The sequence below is a fragment of the Lupinus angustifolius genome, chromosome LG07, assembly GCF_001865875.1.
Source record: "Lupinus angustifolius cultivar Tanjil chromosome LG07, LupAngTanjil_v1.0, whole genome shotgun sequence".
NCBI classification, from domain to species: Eukaryota; Viridiplantae; Streptophyta; class Magnoliopsida; order Fabales; family Fabaceae; genus Lupinus; species Lupinus angustifolius.
The window spans coordinates 17556621-17578056 of NC_032015.1; the positions used below are offsets into that span (position 1 = coordinate 17556621).

The following is a 21436-nucleotide window of genomic DNA, read 5'->3' on the forward strand; positions in this document are numbered from 1 at the left end:
TATAGAGAATGGTTACATCATATTTTGATCTCATAATGTCCAATAACAATATTTTCTCTCAAACTGATATATTCTCCTACAAAATCAACCTATACCGCAATTATCCGAAAACAAGTGCGAAAACTCGCAATTCAAAGGGCAAGCATACCCAACAGTAAAATCCAAAATTTACTGCTATGCACTTGTTATCTGTTTAGCATACTTGGTTTGTATCAGTTGAGTCTTCTGTACAGAAAACCCAACTTCTTGAGAACAAAAAACTCATCCCAGAACCCTCATAAATTTCTTGATGTCTAGTATAGATAAGGGGGTATATACTCCCTATGGTATATTCCTCCAACCTGAAAAGAAATGGATATTAAAGGTCACTTCTGTTTCATTTCAGGATTGTTTGTAGGACTATCTTGTGTTGATAACTTGATATATAAGATTAAAGGAAACTCACCTGCGAATAATTCCTTTATAGGTGTCAATGTAGGTAAAATAGTAATTCAGCTTTAGAGAATCAAAAAACATGGAGTAGAAATCTTTGCAAACTCTTGCTGAAAAGTGTGATACTCATCTTCCTGAGGCATAATATCTACTATTTTTAGGCCAACATGAATTTCTCCCCTGTATTTCAATATAAGTTATGGTCGTCAGTATCCGCAAACGATCAATTTAAGTTTCTAGTCGGAAAAAACAGAATTATTCATAACTATATCTTCTGAGAATAATAGTAGGCAATGCCAATGAGGATAGTTCATAGGTTGCATCTAGAAACTCCTTGTAAACAATCAAATAGAAATATATTGAAATGTACTCATAAGTGCCTCATTATTTTACCTATTCCATGGTAGCTTTTGATGCACTTTTTAATCTCACACTGATACAATTTTAATGCATAAATGTGTATAAATTGTCATAGTGCACAGTCATCAAAGTCTCACTCATGAATGTATCAATTGCAAGTCACTCATCTGAAAAAGGGTGTGAAGATCATGAATAAAGGGCAAAGCATCTCGCTCAGCGAACCAAACCATGCTCAGCGAAAGAGTGAAGATCTCGCTCAGCGAACCAAACCATGCTCAGCAAAAGAGTGAAGATCTCGCTCAACGAGCAAGCCTTGGTCTCACTCAGCATGCACACCCTCGCTCAGCGAGAATGAAGCAGATAGTGGGATCACGGTAGCAGTATAAGATAGAGTTATCAAACTGAAAGTGAGGGGTAATAAAAACTTACAGCAAATCTACCCGCCTTTAAGATGTCTATATACTCAGCAAGCTCAACATGCCTTGAAGCACTTGCAGTCAGTGCCTAAAATGAAGAAGTAAACTCAATCAAGACATTAATGCTAATTCAAAGTGATCACTATTATGGTAGCAGACAGGCACTACCTTCTTTGTCTTTTGCAAGTCATATTCTATCGATTTTATACGACTTAATGACTCTTGAAGAATATCCTCTTTCTCCGGAGGAATTGTTCTGGGTTTATTGGTCATCTCAGTTACTACTGCCTCTAAATTTTGCAACCTTTGCAAAAGTGGCTCTTGCACTTCCTGAGTGATCAACTGTTCCTGAGAACTGGATACCGCTAACTGTGTTTGCCGATGGCTTTCCGATTGGATGATTGCAGAGCGAACCACAAAACAATTCCCCAAGGCAGCGAAAACTACATATATACAAGCCAAAACTTTGGCTATTATTTGAGCCAAAATACTTGTGATGTTGGGAATTAGCTTTGTCGGTGGTCTTCTCGGATAATTGTTGGTTGAATCACCTATAAGATGCATCATTTTTTACGATATAAGAAGAAACTTTATTAATAGGAAAGGAGAAAAAGTATTACTGCAGGATAAAGTGGCTCAAACTAGTAATAAAATTGTGAGACACACCATCTCAGCAACAAACTGAAACTACATTACAAAGCATGCATACTGAAATTTCAACCAAATATCTCCGGCACAACAAAGCAACAAATATCCATCCAGTTCTGGAGCATAGTGGCCATGGGAGGTTACATTGCATCCTGAACATGCATAATAATAAGAAGCTCATATGTGTGGTATTACTTGCCTAAACAATTTAACTATACAAATTGCTCTTTTATTTTTCTCCTGGCTGAAGTAACATATTTTACCCAAGATTGATCACAGTCGTGTTGCACAATCGAATATCATCTTTCCACAAGCAATAACATGATCATCATCAGATAAATAACAAATAAAATAAAAAACAGATCAACCCCTAATTAGAAAAGGGCATGCTTGGGGTCACATACCTTTTGAATCAACATCCTCAACTTCTCTAATAGCATTTGATGGGTCGACTACATTGTAAATAGGTGCACGGTATCTCATCTTTCTCTGAAATATAGTTCCATATCAGACATGAGTTGCAAATAACCAATAGTTTAAACTTTAGACAAGTTCCAAGCAGCTTGAAGCAAAAAGATTATTATATTGTTCCTGAAATTTGTCTTTAATCCCCAATTAAATATTAAAGGTTGTAGAATTCAATTTTAAACCAAAGGATGAAAAAGATCATATACATTGTGGAGTGCTAAACTGATGTGCTATAAGACAAATTTTATATCATAAGTTAATTATTCACACTGTGAAAATTAACTTATAGACCAATGCATATTTTTCTTTAAAAAAGTAATCTAATTACTAGAGATATATCCTTGTAAGTCACGTCACCTACATACTTAGAAGAGATATATCCGTGTAAGTCACCTACATACTTACAAGAGATATATCCACGTAAATCATCCACATACTTATAAGAAAGATTGCACATGATACAAAAGACACTTGGTTTGACCATGAACCCATTGTTTTTGTCCATAGATGATACATAACTTCCAATTTACATCCAAGAGTTAACAATTGGACAGATGCACTGGAGGAAAACAGAAAGATAAAAACGGCAATAACAACAACCAAGCCTTAATCCCACTAGATGGGGTCGGCTACATGAATTGAACGACAGCATAATTGTCTATCATAAATCATAGACAAAAAAGACAATTAAGGAAAATAGATAGACATCTCACTTTATCACTAGGCGGAACTAATTGTGTGAAGGTTGAAGGACTTGATCTTGCGTCTAATGCTGATCCAGTTTCTGATATTTCAGAGGCTGTAACCTGTGGAAACAATCATGAGTGAAGCTGCCTATTTTACGCCAAAGAGTAATTGTACAACAAATGAGAGCATGGCACTTAACTAATTTATGAGTGGCTTTGTTGGCATATGATGTGATATCTAATTCATCAGATACATAAGACCTTCCAGATTTCGTTAGCTTCATCGCTTCTCTGGTATGTAATAACTGTCAATAGAACATGAAAGTATTAGCTTCAAAAATGAGCAACAATTCTTAAAACATGAATTGATAGAAATGTGGGAGCCATCATATAAAAATAACATACTTTCAAAATGTCAGGATCATTCCAAGGCCCTTTGTCAGATCTAAGACACCCTCCATCATTTGGGCATGAACAACATCCACCCAGGAAATCTGGAAGTTGGCTGTTCAAAATATCGAAAACAAATGTTCATATAATATTCGTTATTGTTTATTACAGACGATAGAAACACTTAATTGATTGATAGAGTACAGAGTACAAAGACGACACAAACCTTGAGTCTATAACCTCTAACAACTTGCCAAGGAACTTGTTTCCTAAAACCTGAAATTCAGCATCAATCATTTCAATTATACTCATTCGATTCTAAATTCAAAGCATATAGTGAAAGATAATTATATACATGTATTTTGGCTGTCGTCCTTGGATCAAGAAAGCCTTTTGCTGTACTCCATAGTAACTTGAACCCACTACCAGCATTAACAATGAACATCTGGTTTAACGTCTGAAAAAAGGAGCCATTCAAAAGTGAATGATGACTGTAATCCCAAATTACACATGAAACTTTTGTTTCGTGATAACTCGCTAAGGGAACATTGCCTAGAAAGATTGAATAGTTAGAATGCAGTATGTTAAGGATAAGCATAATTATTTCATTAACAAGAGTTGCTGCTTGTGTCCCTAATTAAGGTTACTTCCCTACATGCATTTGAGTGCATGTACAAACAAGTACCCTAGTCAACATATGCATGTCATGAATGTTAAAAGGAAAAAACAAAACCGAAGTATAGGAAATAATACCCCTATTTCGTATTTAATTCACACTTTTTTCCCTTTTTCATGAATATATTGTCTCCTTTTCCTCTTTATTTCCAAAAAGCATAAGCATCTTTACCTTTTTTTAAGAACTCTCAGTAAAAGATCTCAGTTGAATTCTTAAGTTGACACTGCTACTTTATAGATCACTACGGCAAACAAAATATGGAAGCCTGTGTAACTATGATTTGTTCTCCAAGTTAAATTCAACTTATGACATTCAATTACCTCAGGGTAGTTATCACCGTCAATTTTTTGCATGCGCATCACAAGATCCTGTGCAAATTTTCTAATGCTCATCCAATTCTGCAAAATGTATGAAGTAATTGATAAGCCTTGACTTACACAGAATGTTATTCAAGCTTATTCTCATTATAATTATAATGATGTTGTAAGCTTATGATTTACCACGCCATGCACATCCAGTATCGTTGTTGTTCTATGTATGTGCCGCTTTGCTGCAATAGAACATGCTGGGAATTTTTCTTTAAACGTTTTCTCAAAGCCTTGAACATGATATCTTAGAAATCGATCTACTGTTGTGACATTCATCAACTTGCTGGGCTCAACTTTGCCAAGTCTTTCAATATAAACTGGTCGCCCCTCTTTGTCCACACCATGGAAGCCATGAGGATAATAACGCTGAACCTCGTCATACTCGTCATATACGAAGTCCTACACATTTTTTATTATAACGCTGTTACTTCATTGCAGAAGGAAATAAATAATTCCTGATTGAACAAATAATATTGGGAAAATATTCCAAATGGAGTACTACACTGGATTTCTCCTCACTAGAACTACACTGGGCTCTTTCAACCTTCATGTGTCAACTAGTGAAGAATAATTTTTTTATTAAGTAAAAGGAAACCAATGTATAACAAAACTTCACCTGTAAAATGGAATCTACTCCATTCTCCTTTCTCCAAAGGAGCATATCTGCCCACATCTGAACTGTTTTATCAATGTCAAACTTTCGGGCCTTTAGAAACCTGCAGCGTGAAAACATCAGCAGCCTGTAGTATAATGCATGTCCAAAGAATTTTTCTTTTTACTGGAAAATTAATTAAACAGGATCGTTTTAAATCTGCACAAAATTTTCAAACATCTAAAAACGGCAATCTGGATAAATCATACATTTCATTAAAGTGATGGATTTGCTAGATCTCCACAGTGAACCGTATGAAATAATTGCCCTGCTCAACGTTTCTTTAAAAGGGTAAGAATAGTTCAAATTAAAAACTACAAAATGTCTCTCTAGCTGCCCCTTTCGTGATTAATGTTAAGTTAAAATAAAAACTGCAACTCAGATAAAACAATGACAGTGACATCTTTTTACTTAACACAAAAAGTGACAATTGAGCTATAAAAAGAGAAACTGCATATTCAACACGTAGCTTATGTTACACATTCATTTACCTCAGCATTGTGTGATAATCATCATGGGAAGCAGGAAGCAGATCTTTTGTAACTAATGTTTCATGAAATGATTTCACAACTTCTTCCTCATTTGCATCACGTACATCTTCTATGAAAATTGAAGCAGCTTGACAATCAGCTACACGATTGTTACGCTTCCTAAGGCTGAGACTATAAGTTAGTCTCGTTGAAGCAGTCATTGCTTTTCTCCTAACTGATCTGGATCGAGACTTCCGCCACTCATCCTCCGAAATCTTGGGCTCAAAACTTCCACCCCTCTCATTTCCTTGAACCAATACTTCTTCTCCTAAACCCATAATAGTCATAGTGTCAAAACTATAATATCAAAACACAAACAACAATAACAAAAGATAAGTACAAGAAAATCAAAAATCTCAATGCCAAACATAACAGATTTGGTACCTGGCATTATATTCGAGATGCGAGAAATTCCCACTTATATGACCTATGCACCAAGGGAAAACAGTAACTACATTTGATAACAACAAAATTCAATCAGGAACCTAGAATAGTGGAAAACTCAACTGCCAAAACTTTTGCTTGAAGGAAAAATAAAATACACAATTCACCAAGAACTCATTGATAAAAATTAATTAAATCCATTAAAAAACAACAAATAATAATATAAAACATCCCAAATCAATTAACAAGTTAAGCTTAACATAGCATTACATAAAACCATTACCAACAAGATCTCTGCCTCAAGGAAAAATCAAAAACTAAAATTGAAAATACCAATTGCAAACTCTTCAAATCATAGAACCTTCTACAATTATCAAAGACTTAGACTTGAATAAAAAACACATAATTTATCATGAAATGGTAAAATAACCGAAAACAAATGTTCATATAATATTCGTTATTGTTTATTACAGACGATAGAAACACTTAATTGATTGATAGAGTACAGAGTACAAAGACGACACAAACCTTGAGTCTATAACCTCTAACAACTTGCCAAGGAACTTGTTTCCTAAAACCTGAAATTCAGCATCAATCATTTCAATTATACTCATTCGATTCTAAATTCAAAGCATATAGTGAAAGATAATTATATACATGTATTTTGGCTGTCGTCCTTGGATCAAGAAAGCCTTTTGCTGTACTCCATAGTAACTTGAACCCACTACCAGCATTAACAATGAACATCTGGTTTAACGTCTGAAAAAAGGAGCCATTCAAAAGTGAATGATGACTGTAATCCCAAATTACACATGAAACTTTTGTTTCGTGATAACTCGCTAAGGGAACATTGCCTAGAAAGATTGAATAGTTAGAATGCAGTATGTTAAGGATAAGCATAATTATTTCATTAACAAGAGTTGCTGCTTGTGTCCCTAATTAAGGTTACTTCCCTACATGCATTTGAGTGCATGTACAAACAAGTACCCTAGTCAACATATGCATGTCATGAATGTTAAAAGGAAAAAACAAAACCGAAGTATAGGAAATAATACCCCTATTTCGTATTTAATTCACACTTTTTTCCCTTTTTCATGAATATATTGTCTCCTTTTCCTCTTTATTTCCAAAAAGCATAAGCATCTTTACCTTTTTTTAAGAACTCTCAGTAAAAGATCTCAGTTGAATTCTTAAGTTGACACTGCTACTTTATAGATCACTACGGCAAACAAAATATGGAAGCCTGTGTAACTATGATTTGTTCTCCAAGTTAAATTCAACTTATGACATTCAATTACCTCAGGGTAGTTATCACCGTCAATTTTTTGCATGCGCATCACAAGATCCTGTGCAAATTTTCTAATGCTCATCCAATTCTGCAAAATGTATGAAGTAATTGATAAGCCTTGACTTACACAGAATGTTATTCAAGCTTATTCTCATTATAATTATAATGATGTTGTAAGCTTATGATTTACCACGCCATGCACATCCAGTATCGTTGTTGTTCTATGTATGTGCCGCTTTGCTGCAATAGAACATGCTGGGAATTTTTCTTTAAACGTTTTCTCAAAGCCTTGAACATGATATCTTAGAAATCGATCTACTGTTGTGACATTCATCAACTTGCTGGGCTCAACTTTGCCAAGTCTTTCAATATAAACTGGTCGCCCCTCTTTGTCCACACCATGGAAGCCATGAGGATAATAACGCTGAACCTCGTCATACTCGTCATATACGAAGTCCTACACATTTTTTATTATAACGCTGTTACTTCATTGCAGAAGGAAATAAATAATTCCTGATTGAACAAATAATATTGGGAAAATATTCCAAATGGAGTACTACACTGGATTTCTCCTCACTAGAACTACACTGGGCTCTTTCAACCTTCATGTGTCAACTAGTGAAGAATAATTTTTTTATTAAGTAAAAGGAAACCAATGTATAACAAAACTTCACCTGTAAAATGGAATCTACTCCATTCTCCTTTCTCCAAAGGAGCATATCTGCCCACATCTGAACTGTTTTATCAATGTCAAACTTTCGGGCCTTTAGAAACCTGCAGCGTGAAAACATCAGCAGCCTGTAGTATAATGCATGTCCAAAGAATTTTTCTTTTTACTGGAAAATTAATTAAACAGGATCGTTTTAAATCTGCACAAAATTTTCAAACATCTAAAAACGGCAATCTGGATAAATCATACATTTCATTAAAGTGATGGATTTGCTAGATCTCCACAGTGAACCGTATGAAATAATTGCCCTGCTCAACGTTTCTTTAAAAGGGTAAGAATAGTTCAAATTAAAAACTACAAAATGTCTCTCTAGCTGCCCCTTTCGTGATTAATGTTAAGTTAAAATAAAAACTGCAACTCAGATAAAACAATGACAGTGACATCTTTTTACTTAACACAAAAAGTGACAATTGAGCTATAAAAAGAGAAACTGCATATTCAACACGTAGCTTATGTTACACATTCATTTACCTCAGCATTGTGTGATAATCATCATGGGAAGCAGGAAGCAGATCTTTTGTAACTAATGTTTCATGAAATGATTTCACAACTTCTTCCTCATTTGCATCACGTACATCTTCTATGAAAATTGAAGCAGCTTGACAATCAGCTACACGATTGTTACGCTTCCTAAGGCTGAGACTATAAGTTAGTCTCGTTGAAGCAGTCATTGCTTTTCTCCTAACTGATCTGGATCGAGACTTCCGCCACTCATCCTCCGAAATCTTGGGCTCAAAACTTCCACCCCTCTCATTTCCTTGAACCAATACTTCTTCTCCTAAACCCATAATAGTCATAGTGTCAAAACTATAATATCAAAACACAAACAACAATAACAAAAGATAAGTACAAGAAAATCAAAAATCTCAATGCCAAACATAACAGATTTGGTACCTGGCATTATATTCGAGATGCGAGAAATTCCCACTTATATGACCTATGCACCAAGGGAAAACAGTAACTACATTTGATAACAACAAAATTCAATCAGGAACCTAGAATAGTGGAAAACTCAACTGCCAAAACTTTTGCTTGAAGGAAAAATAAAATACACAATTCACCAAGAACTCATTGATAAAAATTAATTAAATCCATTAAAAAACAACAAATAATAATATAAAACATCCCAAATCAATTAACAAGTTAAGCTTAACATAGCATTACATAAAACCATTACCAACAAGATCTCTGCCTCAAGGAAAAATCAAAAACTAAAATTGAAAATACCAATTGCAAACTCTTCAAATCATAGAACCTTCTACAATTATCAAAGACTTAGACTTGAATAAAAAACACATAATTTATCATGAAATGGTAAAATAACGTTTAATCAGATCCCCAAATGAAAAACTAAAATTAAAATCAAGTAAAACACAAACTTTAAGTAACCCTTCTAAAAAAAATCCCACAATTAAGCTGGAACTAAGAAAAAACTCATTCTTTGAAGATTAATTTGATAAGAGGGGTAGTGGAAAAAAGCGAATTGGGATCGTGAATAAGAAACAAAACGACGTCGTAATGGTAAATATAATATACCTGAGAATGGGGTAAGTAAAAGCAAAATTGGGTATCACTTTCTAAGATCGAAATCTGTACGGAACACAGAAAAGAAAGAAGAACAGTGATGTCGGAAAATAAATACAAAAAGTTAAAAGAAATCTTTTAATAGTAATCAATTTTCATTAGTAGTTTATTTAATAAAAATTAAATGTTCTTAATGAGAATAATGAATCAGAAGACTACGATATATACTGGTTGAAAAAAATATATACTGATTTAATTTCTAAATATTTTTTTAACCATTCATAGTTTATGACACATCGAGTAACACTGATTATGAATAAAGATGTGTTTCACGGGAGTGAGGCATGTCATGAAATGGGAGGGTGACATCCAGAAATAAGTGTTATTAACATTGTATTCGTCATCAAATCAGTTAAAATATTAGTATGGTAATATATTTGTTCAATGGATAATTCGCTAATTAAGTTGCATATTAGTGAAGTGAAAATAGTATATATAATATTAATATTAATGTTCAAAATTAATAAATAAGGTCACTTAGTGGCGGGATATATTCTAGAAGTATAAACAAAAAAGTAGTTGGGTATTTGATCCTCCATACTAAAATTTTGATAAAAAATAAGTTATTTTTAGAAAGAATAATCTTAAATGAAATTTGGCCGATATGACTGATACATTCAATGTAAATTGACCAATATTATTGGTTTAATTGATATAGTTTTTGTGTCATATTAGTATATGGACCATTTTCAGATTGAACTGACCGATATAGTCCGATTTTCATAACACTATTCAATATTGTATGTTTTTAAACTATTAGCATATTTTTCATCATTCATGTTTTAAACAAATGTAATATAAATATATGATCAAATGAAATATTGATTGTATTACTTGAAGTGACTCAAGGTTTTTAAGTAAAAAAAATCTATCCTTATAAAAATGATTTTTTACCTTGAAAGGCTATGTGCATGTTTTTAGTATGGTAGATTTGTAATGGTCAGATTAAATTTTGAATATTTTTGGCATGTGTGTGTTTTTGGTACGATTACTTTATAATGTTTAGATTGAGTTTTGAGCATTTTTGCATGTATGTGTTTCTGGTTCGGTTACTTTGTAATGCTTAGACTGAGTTTTGAGCATTTGTGGCTTGGGCATTTTGCTGGCAGTGGCAGAGCTTAGCAGTAATTGGCAATTTGGGCAATGCCTATGGGGCATGCTCGCCTGCATGTTTTAGGTAGGTAGAGCATGAAAAATTTGTTCATCCGCCCTAAAATGTCCGCTCAATATGTTATTTTTGCTCATTGGCATTTCAGACGGGCGGACAAGGCGACGGACAAGCACCAATGAATACTAAAATATGAAATTTGATACGCCAAGTATGATAAAAGTAATTCATGTTTCCACCACTCGAGTAAAATGTAGCAATTTTTGAAAATATAATAAGAGACAATATATAATATCTTGCAATGTTTCATATACTATATTACTTTTAGTTTTTTTTTTAATTTAGGACGACCAACAAGTTTGCCTTGCTCAAGGTTAGGGCAGGTAAGGCATGATATTTCATGCCTATTTAAAAATTTGCATGCCCATGTCTGCCCTAATTTTGATGAGCATTATGTGGATATGGGTTAACCACAAAAAATTGAGAGTTTGATTCATGTCAGCGATATTTGTTGGAAGGGTTAACCACAAACCTCGAAAGAGATTAGTTTCTTACCTAAAAATATGAAAGTATACCCTTGGTAGTACCCGAAAAAAACTTTCATGAGGCTTTTCAAGGTTGTGACCTTGGTCATCCTGCTTTTTCAAGGAAAATGATAAATATAGCATCTTATAAATCCCTATTCACCATATAAAAAAAAGTGATATGTTTTTCAACCAAAATAATATATATACTTTTTTGGGATGTAACAAAATTTGATAAAAGAATATATTATTACTCTTTTTCTAAACCTTGACTAAAAAAATATGAATCTTGAAGAAAATTATAACTTAGGAAAATCCAACCAAAAATATAATATTAACCCTACAACATTTGCCAATAAAGATAGTCTAATACACATAGAAGTATATTTGTGAACTTTAATTGCTAAGGTTTCTCAACCACAAAGTAATAACATAAATCAATTAAAAAAAATCATAAATTCAGCTCATAGCTTATATAATAATATGATAAAACAAAAATCAAAACAATATCATCCAAACCATAAAATTATCCAACATTTTTAGTAGAACGTCCTAACCACAAAAAAATATTGAAACCATCTATCCAATATTATCTATCTATGCACAATTGAAATGGATTTAAAATAATTTACATGTTATTAAGAAATTTAATTTTCATAATGTAAACTCAAATTCTATAGACCAACTCAACTCTAGTCGATAACCATCGATTTGAATTTTTATCAATCGAGTCAAAGACCTTTCAACCCAAATTGAAAATTAAAATCACACTAAAAGTGAATAAAAACTCCAAGCGGCTTAAATTTTATCTCATCGAGAAGGATTCATGTAATAGATATATTTAGATTGATAGAACATTATCTTATATAAAATTTAGTTTATTTTGATTATTATTATCTTATCGTTTATAACATTTTTTGACATTATAATAAATTAATTGGACTAACTCATATTTGAATATGACCAATCTTAATCATCTTAAACTATCAAGGCCACTAGAAAAACAATAGTTGTTTTGGGTGGCTTAATCTTGAAGTGTTCTCCTCAGTCTTCTTGACCACACTCCCGATTAGTTGGTATGGACCAATTTAGTTGATAATGTCATATCATGTTACCAAATTCTTCTATACTACAAAAAAGTGATAAATATCATTTGTAAACCGACCATTATTAAATTTTGTGACACATATTAATTTTCTTGTTAGAAAATATATCATTTTTTTTAGGATGAGAACAATTAGATTTCATTTTGATAATAAAAAGGAATAAAATAAAAATGAATAAGTCACAAACTTTGGGTTACTATTACGTTCTGCTTGGTCGCTTGTGCAAAACTAAAAGGTAAAAACGACGAACTAAACGATGTCGTTTCGCTTGTAGCAATGTTCGTCGCCGTCGAAACCAATGCCTCCAAGAAACCGCGATTCGCCGCTCCGCCGTCACCGGTAGAAATCGCCTTCATCCCCTACGACCTCATCATCGACATCTTATCAAGGATTCCGGTAAAATTCCTTCTCCGATTCAAGCCCGTTTGCAAGTCATGGAAAACCCTAATCTCCGATCCACAATTCGCGAAAATCCACTTTCAACGATCAATCACTGATTCCACCTTCACTCATCACCGCTTAATGCCTCAAGCGTGTTTCCTTCGAGACGACATCGTTTCATGCTCCGTTGAATCGTTACTCCACAATTACGACGTCGTCGCCGAAAGTCTCGGATACCCGCTGCACCCTCATTACGACGTCGTTGGTTACAGCAACGGTTTATGCTGTTTGGTATATAACAGAGAAAAGGTTCGATTATGGAATCCGTGTACAAAATTAGTGTCACGAGAATCACCGTCTTTGTTTATTTGCGATCGTCCTAATAGAAAAACCGTGTTTGGATTCGGTTACGATGAATCAAGTGACACTTACAAAGTAGTTTCAGTTTTTGTTGATTTTTATGGAAAAACTTTGGGAAGTGTTTTTAGCTTCGGTGGTGAAAACTGTTATTGGAAAGAGGTTCATGGTTTCCCTGATGTTACTCCTGAATGGGGAAAGAGCGGTGAATGTGCGAGAGGGACGCTTAATTGGTTAGCGAAAGCGCCTATTCCCGATGGTATGCGTAATGATAAGTATTATGTGATTGTTTCTTTTGATTTAGGGAATGAAACTTGTAGGGAATACTTGTTGCCTCATGACATTGATAGGAGCTGCAGTGTTGGAACGACGTTTGGGGTTTTAAGGGATTGTTTGTGTGTTTCTCAGAATTACGAGGTAACTAGTTTTATTGTGTGGCAAATGATGGAACATGGTGTTAAGGAGTCTTGGACTAGATTGTTGAACATTTCTTATGTGGATCTTGGTTTGAAGGTTTACGCGTTTCTTGAGCCACTTTGTATGTCTGAGAAGGGTGATATTCTGATGAACACAAATATTGAAGAATGTAAAGTTGTTTTGTATAATCCGGGTGATAATAGGTTAGAACGCCACAACATTTTGAGCAAGAAGAGTTGGTTCCGCTCCAAGATTTATGTTGAAAGTTTGGTTTCACCGCCTTGTTGAATTTAAGGTATCATGTGTGGCACGTTGGTATTTGATTGGAAATTTGGATTATGGTTCATTAATGATTGTTGGATTGATATAAATGCAGTGACATGTGGTTGTTTTGATTTTAGGTTGTTGTTAGCTAAGATATGGTTTTCACATTTTGGATAACATAATTAGATGTTTCTTGCATGGTTAGTTCGGTTACTGCCGAACAAGCATATAGCTTTATTTTTTATAAGGAAATTTGGCATCGGTGTAGGTTAAAGGTGATATCTTACATAGACCAATGCATGCTTAGATTTTGTGTGTAGTCTTTTGTTGCTTTCTTATATTAGCTAATTTGTTGCATTGTTATTATGTATGGTAATGATCATGAATTAAAACTTGCTTGCGTATTAATTATGTCATAACCTAATAAACATGGAAATGCTTTTTAATTTTATTTTTATTTGATAGGTTAACTGCTTGGTCTTGTAAAGATAAAAAATGATAGGCATGTGTCGGATCACAGCATTGATCCCACTAAGTTCCAGCTTCCCTGTGCTTGCAAGGCCATATTTGACATCCCTCACGGCCTCACACATTTCACCTTATGCAGTGTGGCATTGAACTTGTACTTAGTCAATATCTCGTCGGTCAAGCAGTTTAGTTTAACGACAGAATTTTAGAAGTATTTTTGTGAGTTTCAAACATATACTTTCATGTCTATTTGAGTACAGTATAGTAAATCTTAGTTATGTGAGACTTCATTTTATTTCATTTTCTGTTACAATGTTAGAGTTCTTGAAAATGTTGCTCTTTTGTTATAGTAATTATCTCAAATTAGGTACTTAATGATTGGTTTTGATCTTTTATAATTTTGTTTTTTTATTGTAAGGGGGTAAAACATGTCAAATGTGGTTAATTTCTTCAAATGCAGTCTGATGCGGTTGCGTTGCGGCCGCATTATTATGATTAGGAGTCACATCGCAATTGTGGCGGTCACCGCAACCGCAATATTGCGGCTGCATCAGGTGATGCAGTCCGCATTTTAAATCACCGATCTGGAGGTTTCATAGTTCTATATCAGTTAGAGGTAGATCAATAGGAGACAGAAGGTGACTAATCTAAACTCCTGTTAAAACTGAAATCAGGTTCCGAACAACGACAAGACAGCCTTATTGCAGGGTGGGTTAAATGACTTTTGAACATAAAGAAATTATTACACAGCAGTATATAGTAGATGATATAAGAATACAGAAATCTGAAAATTTTCATGATTCTATAAACATGGAACTAGGCCAAATGGACAAGGTGAATGACTGATATGCTTTCCTGACAGAATGAAAGTCCTGCCGAACTTCTTTATCAAGTTGGACAGCATTTGTGTAGCTAACATACCTTCATCTTGATTATGAGTTAGTTTTTTGAAGTGGTGTGTGAGTTATTATTGGCTCTGATTATTAGCATTTGATTATCTTTTGTTTTTTAATAGTACTTTGATGTATTAAAAGATTATTTCATGTTGAGTCCAAATGAGCATTGTTTTTTGAGCATTGGGTTCAGTTACCATGGTTAAGGCTGAGTTTTCACTATCTTGTGCACATGTGTTGTCTATTATCCTGTAAAACTCAATGTTCTTAACTTGTAAAAAAAATCATGTCAAACTTCTGAGTATAGCTATGAGAAATACCTTGGTAAATTGCATATGATCTGTTTTGAGTCAAAACTGAAAAGCCATTGAGGGTCTTGAATTTAAGGTCTTTTGGAGGCTCAAATACAACTTTGGTTGTTTTGATTTAGGGTATTGTTTGGTAACAGATGTTTTTCAAAATTTGGAGTTTGGGCAACAAAATTGGTTGTTTGGTGTATGTATCTTCAAAATAGTTTAGCATATAAGACAAATTTGATGTATCTTCAAATTGTTTTCCATAATTTTTAAGAGCACCTACAATGGTTGTTCTTAAGATTGTTCTTCTTCATTGTGATGTTCTTATTCCTTGTGTTTTGTTCTTAAATAAGAATAAAAGTTGTCAAATAAGATCACTCTTTGTTGAGAGAAGAGTAATGAAAATACACAATTCATGAATAAATGCAAACACAAACATATCCAAAAATATCAAAAAATCCAAAATCATTACAAAAAATTAAAATTTGGCATAAACGAAAATATAAAAAAATTGAAGAATCCTAACTTGTCTTCCTTGAACAAAAATTTGATTGATTGCATGTATGTTAATAACAAAATTATATTTTTTATTTATAATTGATTTCTAATGTTTATAATAAATTATAACAATTTTTAATTTATTAATAAATAAGTAATTATTTTACTATATTTATTGTAAAATATAAAAGTGTGAGGTACATTGTGGGTCTTAAAAGTAGATGTTCTTATTTTATGGGGAGTTGTAATAAATTATAAAATAATATGTGGGACTCAATAAGAATGAAAATGTTATTTTCCATTGTAGATGCTCTAATGTGTTACTTTTATATCTCCATTCTTTCTTATGGAGGTGCTAATATATTTATCAAAAATGACAAATTGCTCCTTAATTAGTACTTTTTCATCCTCTACAAACCCAACTTGCTCCTACAATGTTGTATCATTGGAGAAGGAATGTGTGAAAGAAAATTTAGTTCCATTCTGGCTCTCTAAAATTTAGTTCCAATGATCACAAATAGCCTATTATTGGTTTTAAATCCTGTTTGAACTGTCAATCATTATTGACATTGTAAAAAATCCTTGCAGCATATATTTTATATCATATCTCAAGTGTGACATATAAATAAAATAAAGTGAAATATTTATGCAATTTATATAGTCAATATATTATCTCCAATTCATTTGTACACAGGCAATGTATTATCCTCCAATTATGATTGAAAATTAATGGTGGATGATATAGTGATAGTATAAAAACTCTTATAATATCGGTGTGTACATCTTTTTCTCAATAAAATATGAGAATAAAGTGTCTCTTCATGACATGAGATATCTTATATCCTTAAATTTACTCATTGTTTGATATGTATCTTAGTTTCTCTTTTTATAATAAATTTTAGAAGAAAAACTTCTAGAGAGAAGAAAAATAAGACAAATGTCAAACAATAAGTGAATTTAATAAGATAATGTATACGATAAGATATTTTACTCTCATAAACTGGTGACATGTATGTCAAATGCCACATTATTTCAAAAGGACTTGAATTTAAATTCAGTATTTCACTTTTCATATTATTTATATCACATTTTGAATTTGGATATGATTCAAACCAAATAACTATTCACAAATCTAAAGTCTATATCATTAAATTCAAATGTAGGGAATGAGGAATTTTGGATAGATAGAATAGTCAAATTTGAGAAGGGGTGATGAGTTGAGAAGTCACGTCATTATCATTTGACTTTTTATATAAAGAAAATCAGCCATAAAGTGAGATTAAAATAAAGAGATAGGATTTAGTTACTTATTAATCACATTATAGTCATGTAAGAACAATAAATCTGGACCTTATAATCAATCATAAATGATTAGAATTAAAAGTTAGTTATTAGTCACATGATAGTCATGTGCATGTATCTTAATCTTAACTGTTCAATCAAGATCCAATGATATATACTAAGTGTTCTCATTTCTCACAATAGCGCATTGTTCTCACTTGGATAGCTTCCTATATATATATATTAGATTTTCATATAAAAACTGCGAGAATAATAAATTCAAATCTTAAAATTTAGTTATTGATCACTAAAAAAATTTAAAAACCAAGGTTATATGAGTCTTCAATGGTCCACAATAATGGATGATATATTGATCCACAATAATGGATGATATATTTAAAAAAATCTAAAATTTAGTTATTGATAACTAAAAAAATTTAAAAACCAAGGTTATATGAATCTTAAAAAAATCATATGTATATATATCATTTAATTGACTATTCAAATAAGATCAAATGATTCATATTAATAATAAAAACTAAGGTTATATGAGTCTTCAATGGTCCACAATAATGGATGAGAATGCATGTGACAGTTGCAAATGTCATTTGTAATAGGCAAAGTGGCTAAAAGTTATTGCATAATGAACATACAACAATTGTGTTATTGGCCTTTCTTTACTATAGAATGCCAAAGTCACAAAAAGTTACTTAAAAAGTTAGTTTTGATTTCATGTTGCTACCAATGAATTCAATACAATAACAAACATGATGTTGGTCTAGTAGTATAAGGCCCCACTGAATCCCTAAGGTCGAGAGTTCAATTCCTGTTAACGATACTTGTTAGGAGGGTCAGCCACGAACCGCAAAAGGGATTAGTTCCTTACCAAAAAAATAAAGAGATACCATTGGTAGTACAACAAATAAATATAACCCATGCTTGTAGACTAAGCATTGTAAAATCACAAAGAAACATGCAGAATATAGTAATTTTATGCATAGAACAGAATATGACATTTTACTCTTAAATCAACAAAGTAGCTACACCATGGATATTATCATAAAGCATTTCTTGTGAAACCCAAATTTCTAGCCAAACGAAGCTAACTTTGTGCCCTTCATTCATTGCTTTCGATATTCGAGTGGGGAGCGCTATCAGAAGCTTGTGGCTGAGGATTCTTCTTGACGATGAAACCGTTAGACCCTGCGTTTTTCAAAAATGACATAAAATTCCGAAAACCATCGTCTAGAGCACTCTGCAGCATCTGTTGGGAAAACAACTCTGGTCTTTCAGAAGCCTTTTTGGCCGAGATTGCTGCAAGGTTGATCTAAACAAAATCGCGGAAGGCATAAGCTCAATAATGGAGTGATTCTTCCTAATCTACTGAAATATATGGATAAAATACTTTACATTCATATAATAACAAAGTCACTGAGAAAGCATATACATAGTCTATCATTCTTATGTCTAAAAATTGGATGAAGTAACTACGAGTATGGCATTTTCACGAACCAGCCATCATTTTTTCTCTACTCTCTTCATATCTTTATAAGATTCTTTTCCTACACTAGTACAGTTCTAGTCTTTTAAAATAACATACATTTCTTTGAGACACTAATAGTGTAGGGAAATACAGACAATCAATTCAATAGGGTGTAACAAAACTCGATTCGACAAATCCTAGCATTTCATTTGACCATATATGCACATTTTTGTATCAACATTAACAAACAAATCCCATTTTGTTCTTAAAAAATAAAATAAGAAACTACAAAAACAAAATTAAAAATGCGAAAGAGATTACCTAGCAAAGCTTACCATGAAGCAAAAGATAAAAATACCGTAACAAGTCATACTCATAAGCAGTACAAATCAAAATGGGTCAGCTAAGAACATTGTATGCAATAAATAATGGCTATGCAATAAAGAACATTGGATGCTAAGCTCAAATCATAGTAATACTTGTTAACTGTGATAATCTCGTAATCATACCGCTTGTGAGGCCATCTGCACGGAAGCTTTCGCAAGGGGGACTATGCAAAACCTTTCACAGTAAAAGAAAGAAAGATAATTAGTAAGTATGAAATGGATTTTTTGTTCCTTAGCTTGGGATGCAGAGAAAATGCTAAAGAAACTGAGTTTTTTATTATCTTTGCACTATTGTAATAAGCAAAGTGCATGACTGAGTCAGTCTAAATTACCGAATAATTGCTTATTTCTCAAAAGCTCTGTAAAAGTTTTTACTGTAAGATGTTTTTTAACACAATATAAGTTAATCCAAACACACTCTGAGCAATACATCACATAATGCTTAAAAGTTAAAACAATCTATGGTGACTGTTTTTCTCTATGCTACTTTAATTCGATAATTCAGGAACCGTATAAAAGGTTTAAAAGAAAAGGGAAATGTCTTACATTCCTCGGCCACCATCAAGTGCTTCCTCTGAAGGGTCTTTCCATTCATCAATTCTGTTAGAAACACACCAATGGTGTATTACAATATCGACATTTGTAAAACATAGTATGAGACAAGAATAATAGACATGGAAGAGAGAGAGCTTACACCCAACCATATCGGCGGTCAAACAGAAGCCGCTTAGAAGACTGTCTAGAGTTTGGAACATCGACTCTGGAGCTTATGGATTCCATCTGCCACACTTATTTGCTTGACCGAGTCTGAGAGGAGGGACCAAAGTAAAAAAACTACTATTTCGGTACCTAGAAATAAAGGTAAAAAATGTGCGTAAACAAGAAAGACATGGCCAAACCACCTAGAGTGAAAATTTATCATCATTTCCTGCTACTCCTAATTTACGGAATGAGATAGTTTCCTACAAACAATTTCCAAATTACTTTTCGTCTTTTTCAAAACCAGTTCTAATTTAGTAAAACTTATTTCGGCTCACAGAAGTTGACAACTATAAAGACAGTTGGAATGCACAATCTCGCTTCTTCAATACATAACTCTACTTAAAACTCTCTCCTTACAGCTTGAGGTTAAACTTTGACAGTCAAAAAGTTTGTAAAATAGTATCGGCTCGAAGTTCATAGTTTACTCTAATGTCTTCAACATACAATAAGTTGATTGATATCCAAGTTTCAAAACCAACACGCTTCACTACTCCAACAAGCAACCCCATAAGCTACTAATATTTGCTCAACCATTTTTTCTTAACTCAACAACAGAATACTAATTAGCAAGCAAATTAGAAAATGAAAACAAAATTAACAATAACCATGTGTCAGATTCAGGCCTATATTAAACAATAGAAACAATATCACTGCACCTACTTTATTTATCATTCATGTTAATTTCATCAAACACCCTGCACTCATTCTTGAAGAACCCTTCACAAAAATACCAAGTACCTTAATTTCCAGGCACAATTATGAAACAAAAAAAAACACTTTTTTATAACAGTGATTACTTCAAAGAATTACCGAACATCAAAGTTTAAAAGCTACTACTAAACATAAAAATCACTTAAAGTATATTTATTTCTATACCCCTTCATAGATTACAATGCTCTTTTTTATTTATTGAAAACCTTGATGTTAAATAGCATAGAGAGTACAAAAATGTGAGATTTACAATTATTTAGACCAACCCAGAAGACCCAAGTTGTGGAAAACGAAAATTAAAGAAGAAAATGATGTACCTTTGAGTAAAAATTGAAGCTTTTAACTGGTTCTGACTCAAAAGTAATATTTTTATTCCCCCAGAAGCGTTTTCGGATGGTGTTGTTATGAAGAGAAATGGGTATAGTATGAGGGATGAGGAAGAATAATACGAAGGTGGAAAAATAGCAGAGGTAATGGTTTAAAGATGAGATTTTTTTTTTTGGTTTCAAACAATTATCCTGAACTGCCGGATACAATCTGGTTCGAGCCACATGATCTCTCCCGATTTGGAAGATTAAACATGCACCACTTAAACTAACACTATATTTTAATAATAATTAATTTGATTTATATATGATATATTTTGGAACAATTTTTTATGACTAATTATTCACATGAAATTTTTTTGGAAAAAAATAAGAATTTTCTCAATTAATATTTTACATTAATTTTTAATCTCATATTTAAACTCTACTTACATGTCGATGTTCTCCGCTTGGACAAAATTGTATATAGTGTGAGGATACATATGAGAAACGAAAAAACTTAATTATTACTAAAGTGAAATTGATCTCTATCAAATATTATAAAATATATTTAAATTTTTTTA

General features: G+C 32.7%; 3 protein-coding genes across 11 annotated transcripts; 1 reads left to right on the forward strand and 2 right to left on the reverse strand.

The window, feature by feature from the left end:
- Nucleotides 3–9669, reverse strand: LOC109352535 (phosphatidylinositol/phosphatidylcholine transfer protein SFH9-like). 8 transcript variants are annotated; one of them, XM_019594558.1, is made up of 16 exons: nucleotides 9565–9669; nucleotides 8923–8965; nucleotides 8500–8835; nucleotides 7973–8072; nucleotides 7489–7755; nucleotides 7309–7386; nucleotides 6668–6769; nucleotides 3627–3676; nucleotides 3416–3515; nucleotides 3211–3315; nucleotides 3038–3130; nucleotides 2261–2345; nucleotides 1377–1759; nucleotides 1222–1296; nucleotides 446–612; nucleotides 3–341 (listed from the first exon to the last, which is right to left on the reverse strand). In XM_019594558.1, exons 3-15 carry the CDS (start codon nucleotides 8823–8825, stop codon nucleotides 559–561), a joined length of 1818 nt encoding a protein of 605 aa, XP_019450103.1. In that variant the 5' UTR covers nucleotides 8826–8835; nucleotides 8923–8965; nucleotides 9565–9669; the 3' UTR covers nucleotides 3–341; nucleotides 446–558. The 8 variants fall into 8 exon arrangements, with proteins under 8 accessions (XP_019450103.1, XP_019450104.1, XP_019450107.1 ...); XM_019594559.1 differs by having other exon boundaries at nucleotides 8923–8989; XM_019594562.1 differs by having other exon boundaries at nucleotides 8500–8806; nucleotides 9565–9668.
- On the forward strand, nucleotides 12530–14612 carry LOC109352536 (F-box/kelch-repeat protein At3g23880-like). Its single transcript, XM_019594566.1, has 2 exons — nucleotides 12530–13800; nucleotides 14235–14612. Exon 1 carries the CDS (start codon nucleotides 12627–12629, stop codon nucleotides 13791–13793), a length of 1167 nt encoding a protein of 388 aa, XP_019450111.1. The 5' UTR covers nucleotides 12530–12626; the 3' UTR covers nucleotides 13794–13800; nucleotides 14235–14612.
- On the reverse strand, nucleotides 18117–21022 carry LOC109352538. 2 transcript variants are annotated; one of them, XM_019594572.1, is made up of 5 exons: nucleotides 20865–21022; nucleotides 19769–19881; nucleotides 19621–19674; nucleotides 19198–19249; nucleotides 18117–18532 (listed from the first exon to the last, which is right to left on the reverse strand). In XM_019594572.1, the coding sequence occupies exons 2-5, from the start codon at nucleotides 19852–19854 to the stop codon at nucleotides 18323–18325; spliced, it is 402 nt and encodes a 133-aa protein (XP_019450117.1). In that variant the 5' UTR covers nucleotides 19855–19881; nucleotides 20865–21022; the 3' UTR covers nucleotides 18117–18322. The 2 variants fall into 2 exon arrangements, with proteins under 2 accessions (XP_019450117.1, XP_019450116.1); XM_019594571.1 differs by lacking the exon at nucleotides 20865–21022 and having other exon boundaries at nucleotides 19769–19892.

Excerpts from the sequence above, each read along its gene's own strand:
- LOC109352535 (XM_019594558.1), bottom strand. The coding sequence starts at position 8,825 with ATGACTATTATGGGTTTAGGAGAAGAAGTATTGGTTCAAGGAAATGAG. Across the intron at positions 8,073-8,499 it reads GATTATCACACAATGCTGAG|GTTTCTAAAGGCCCGAAAGT; the intron begins GTAAATGAATGT and ends TTCACGCTGCAG. Across the intron at positions 613-1,221 it reads TAAAGGCGGGTAGATTTGCT|GGGAGAAATTCATGTTGGCC; the intron begins GTAAGTTTTTAT and ends ATTGAAATACAG.
- LOC109352536 (XM_019594566.1), top strand. The coding sequence starts at position 12,627 with ATGTTCGTCGCCGTCGAAACCAATGCCTCCAAGAAACCGCGATTCGCC.
- LOC109352538 (XM_019594572.1), bottom strand. The coding sequence starts at position 19,854 with ATGGAATCCATAAGCTCCAGAGTCGATGTTCCAAACTCTAGACAGTCT. Across the intron at positions 19,250-19,620 it reads CTTGATGGTGGCCGAGGAAT|GTTTTGCATAGTCCCCCTTG; the intron begins GTAAGACATTTC and ends TTACTGTGAAAG. Across the intron at positions 18,533-19,197 it reads TGCAGATGGCCTCACAAGCG|ATCAACCTTGCAGCAATCTC; the intron begins GTATGATTACGA and ends GATTTTGTTTAG.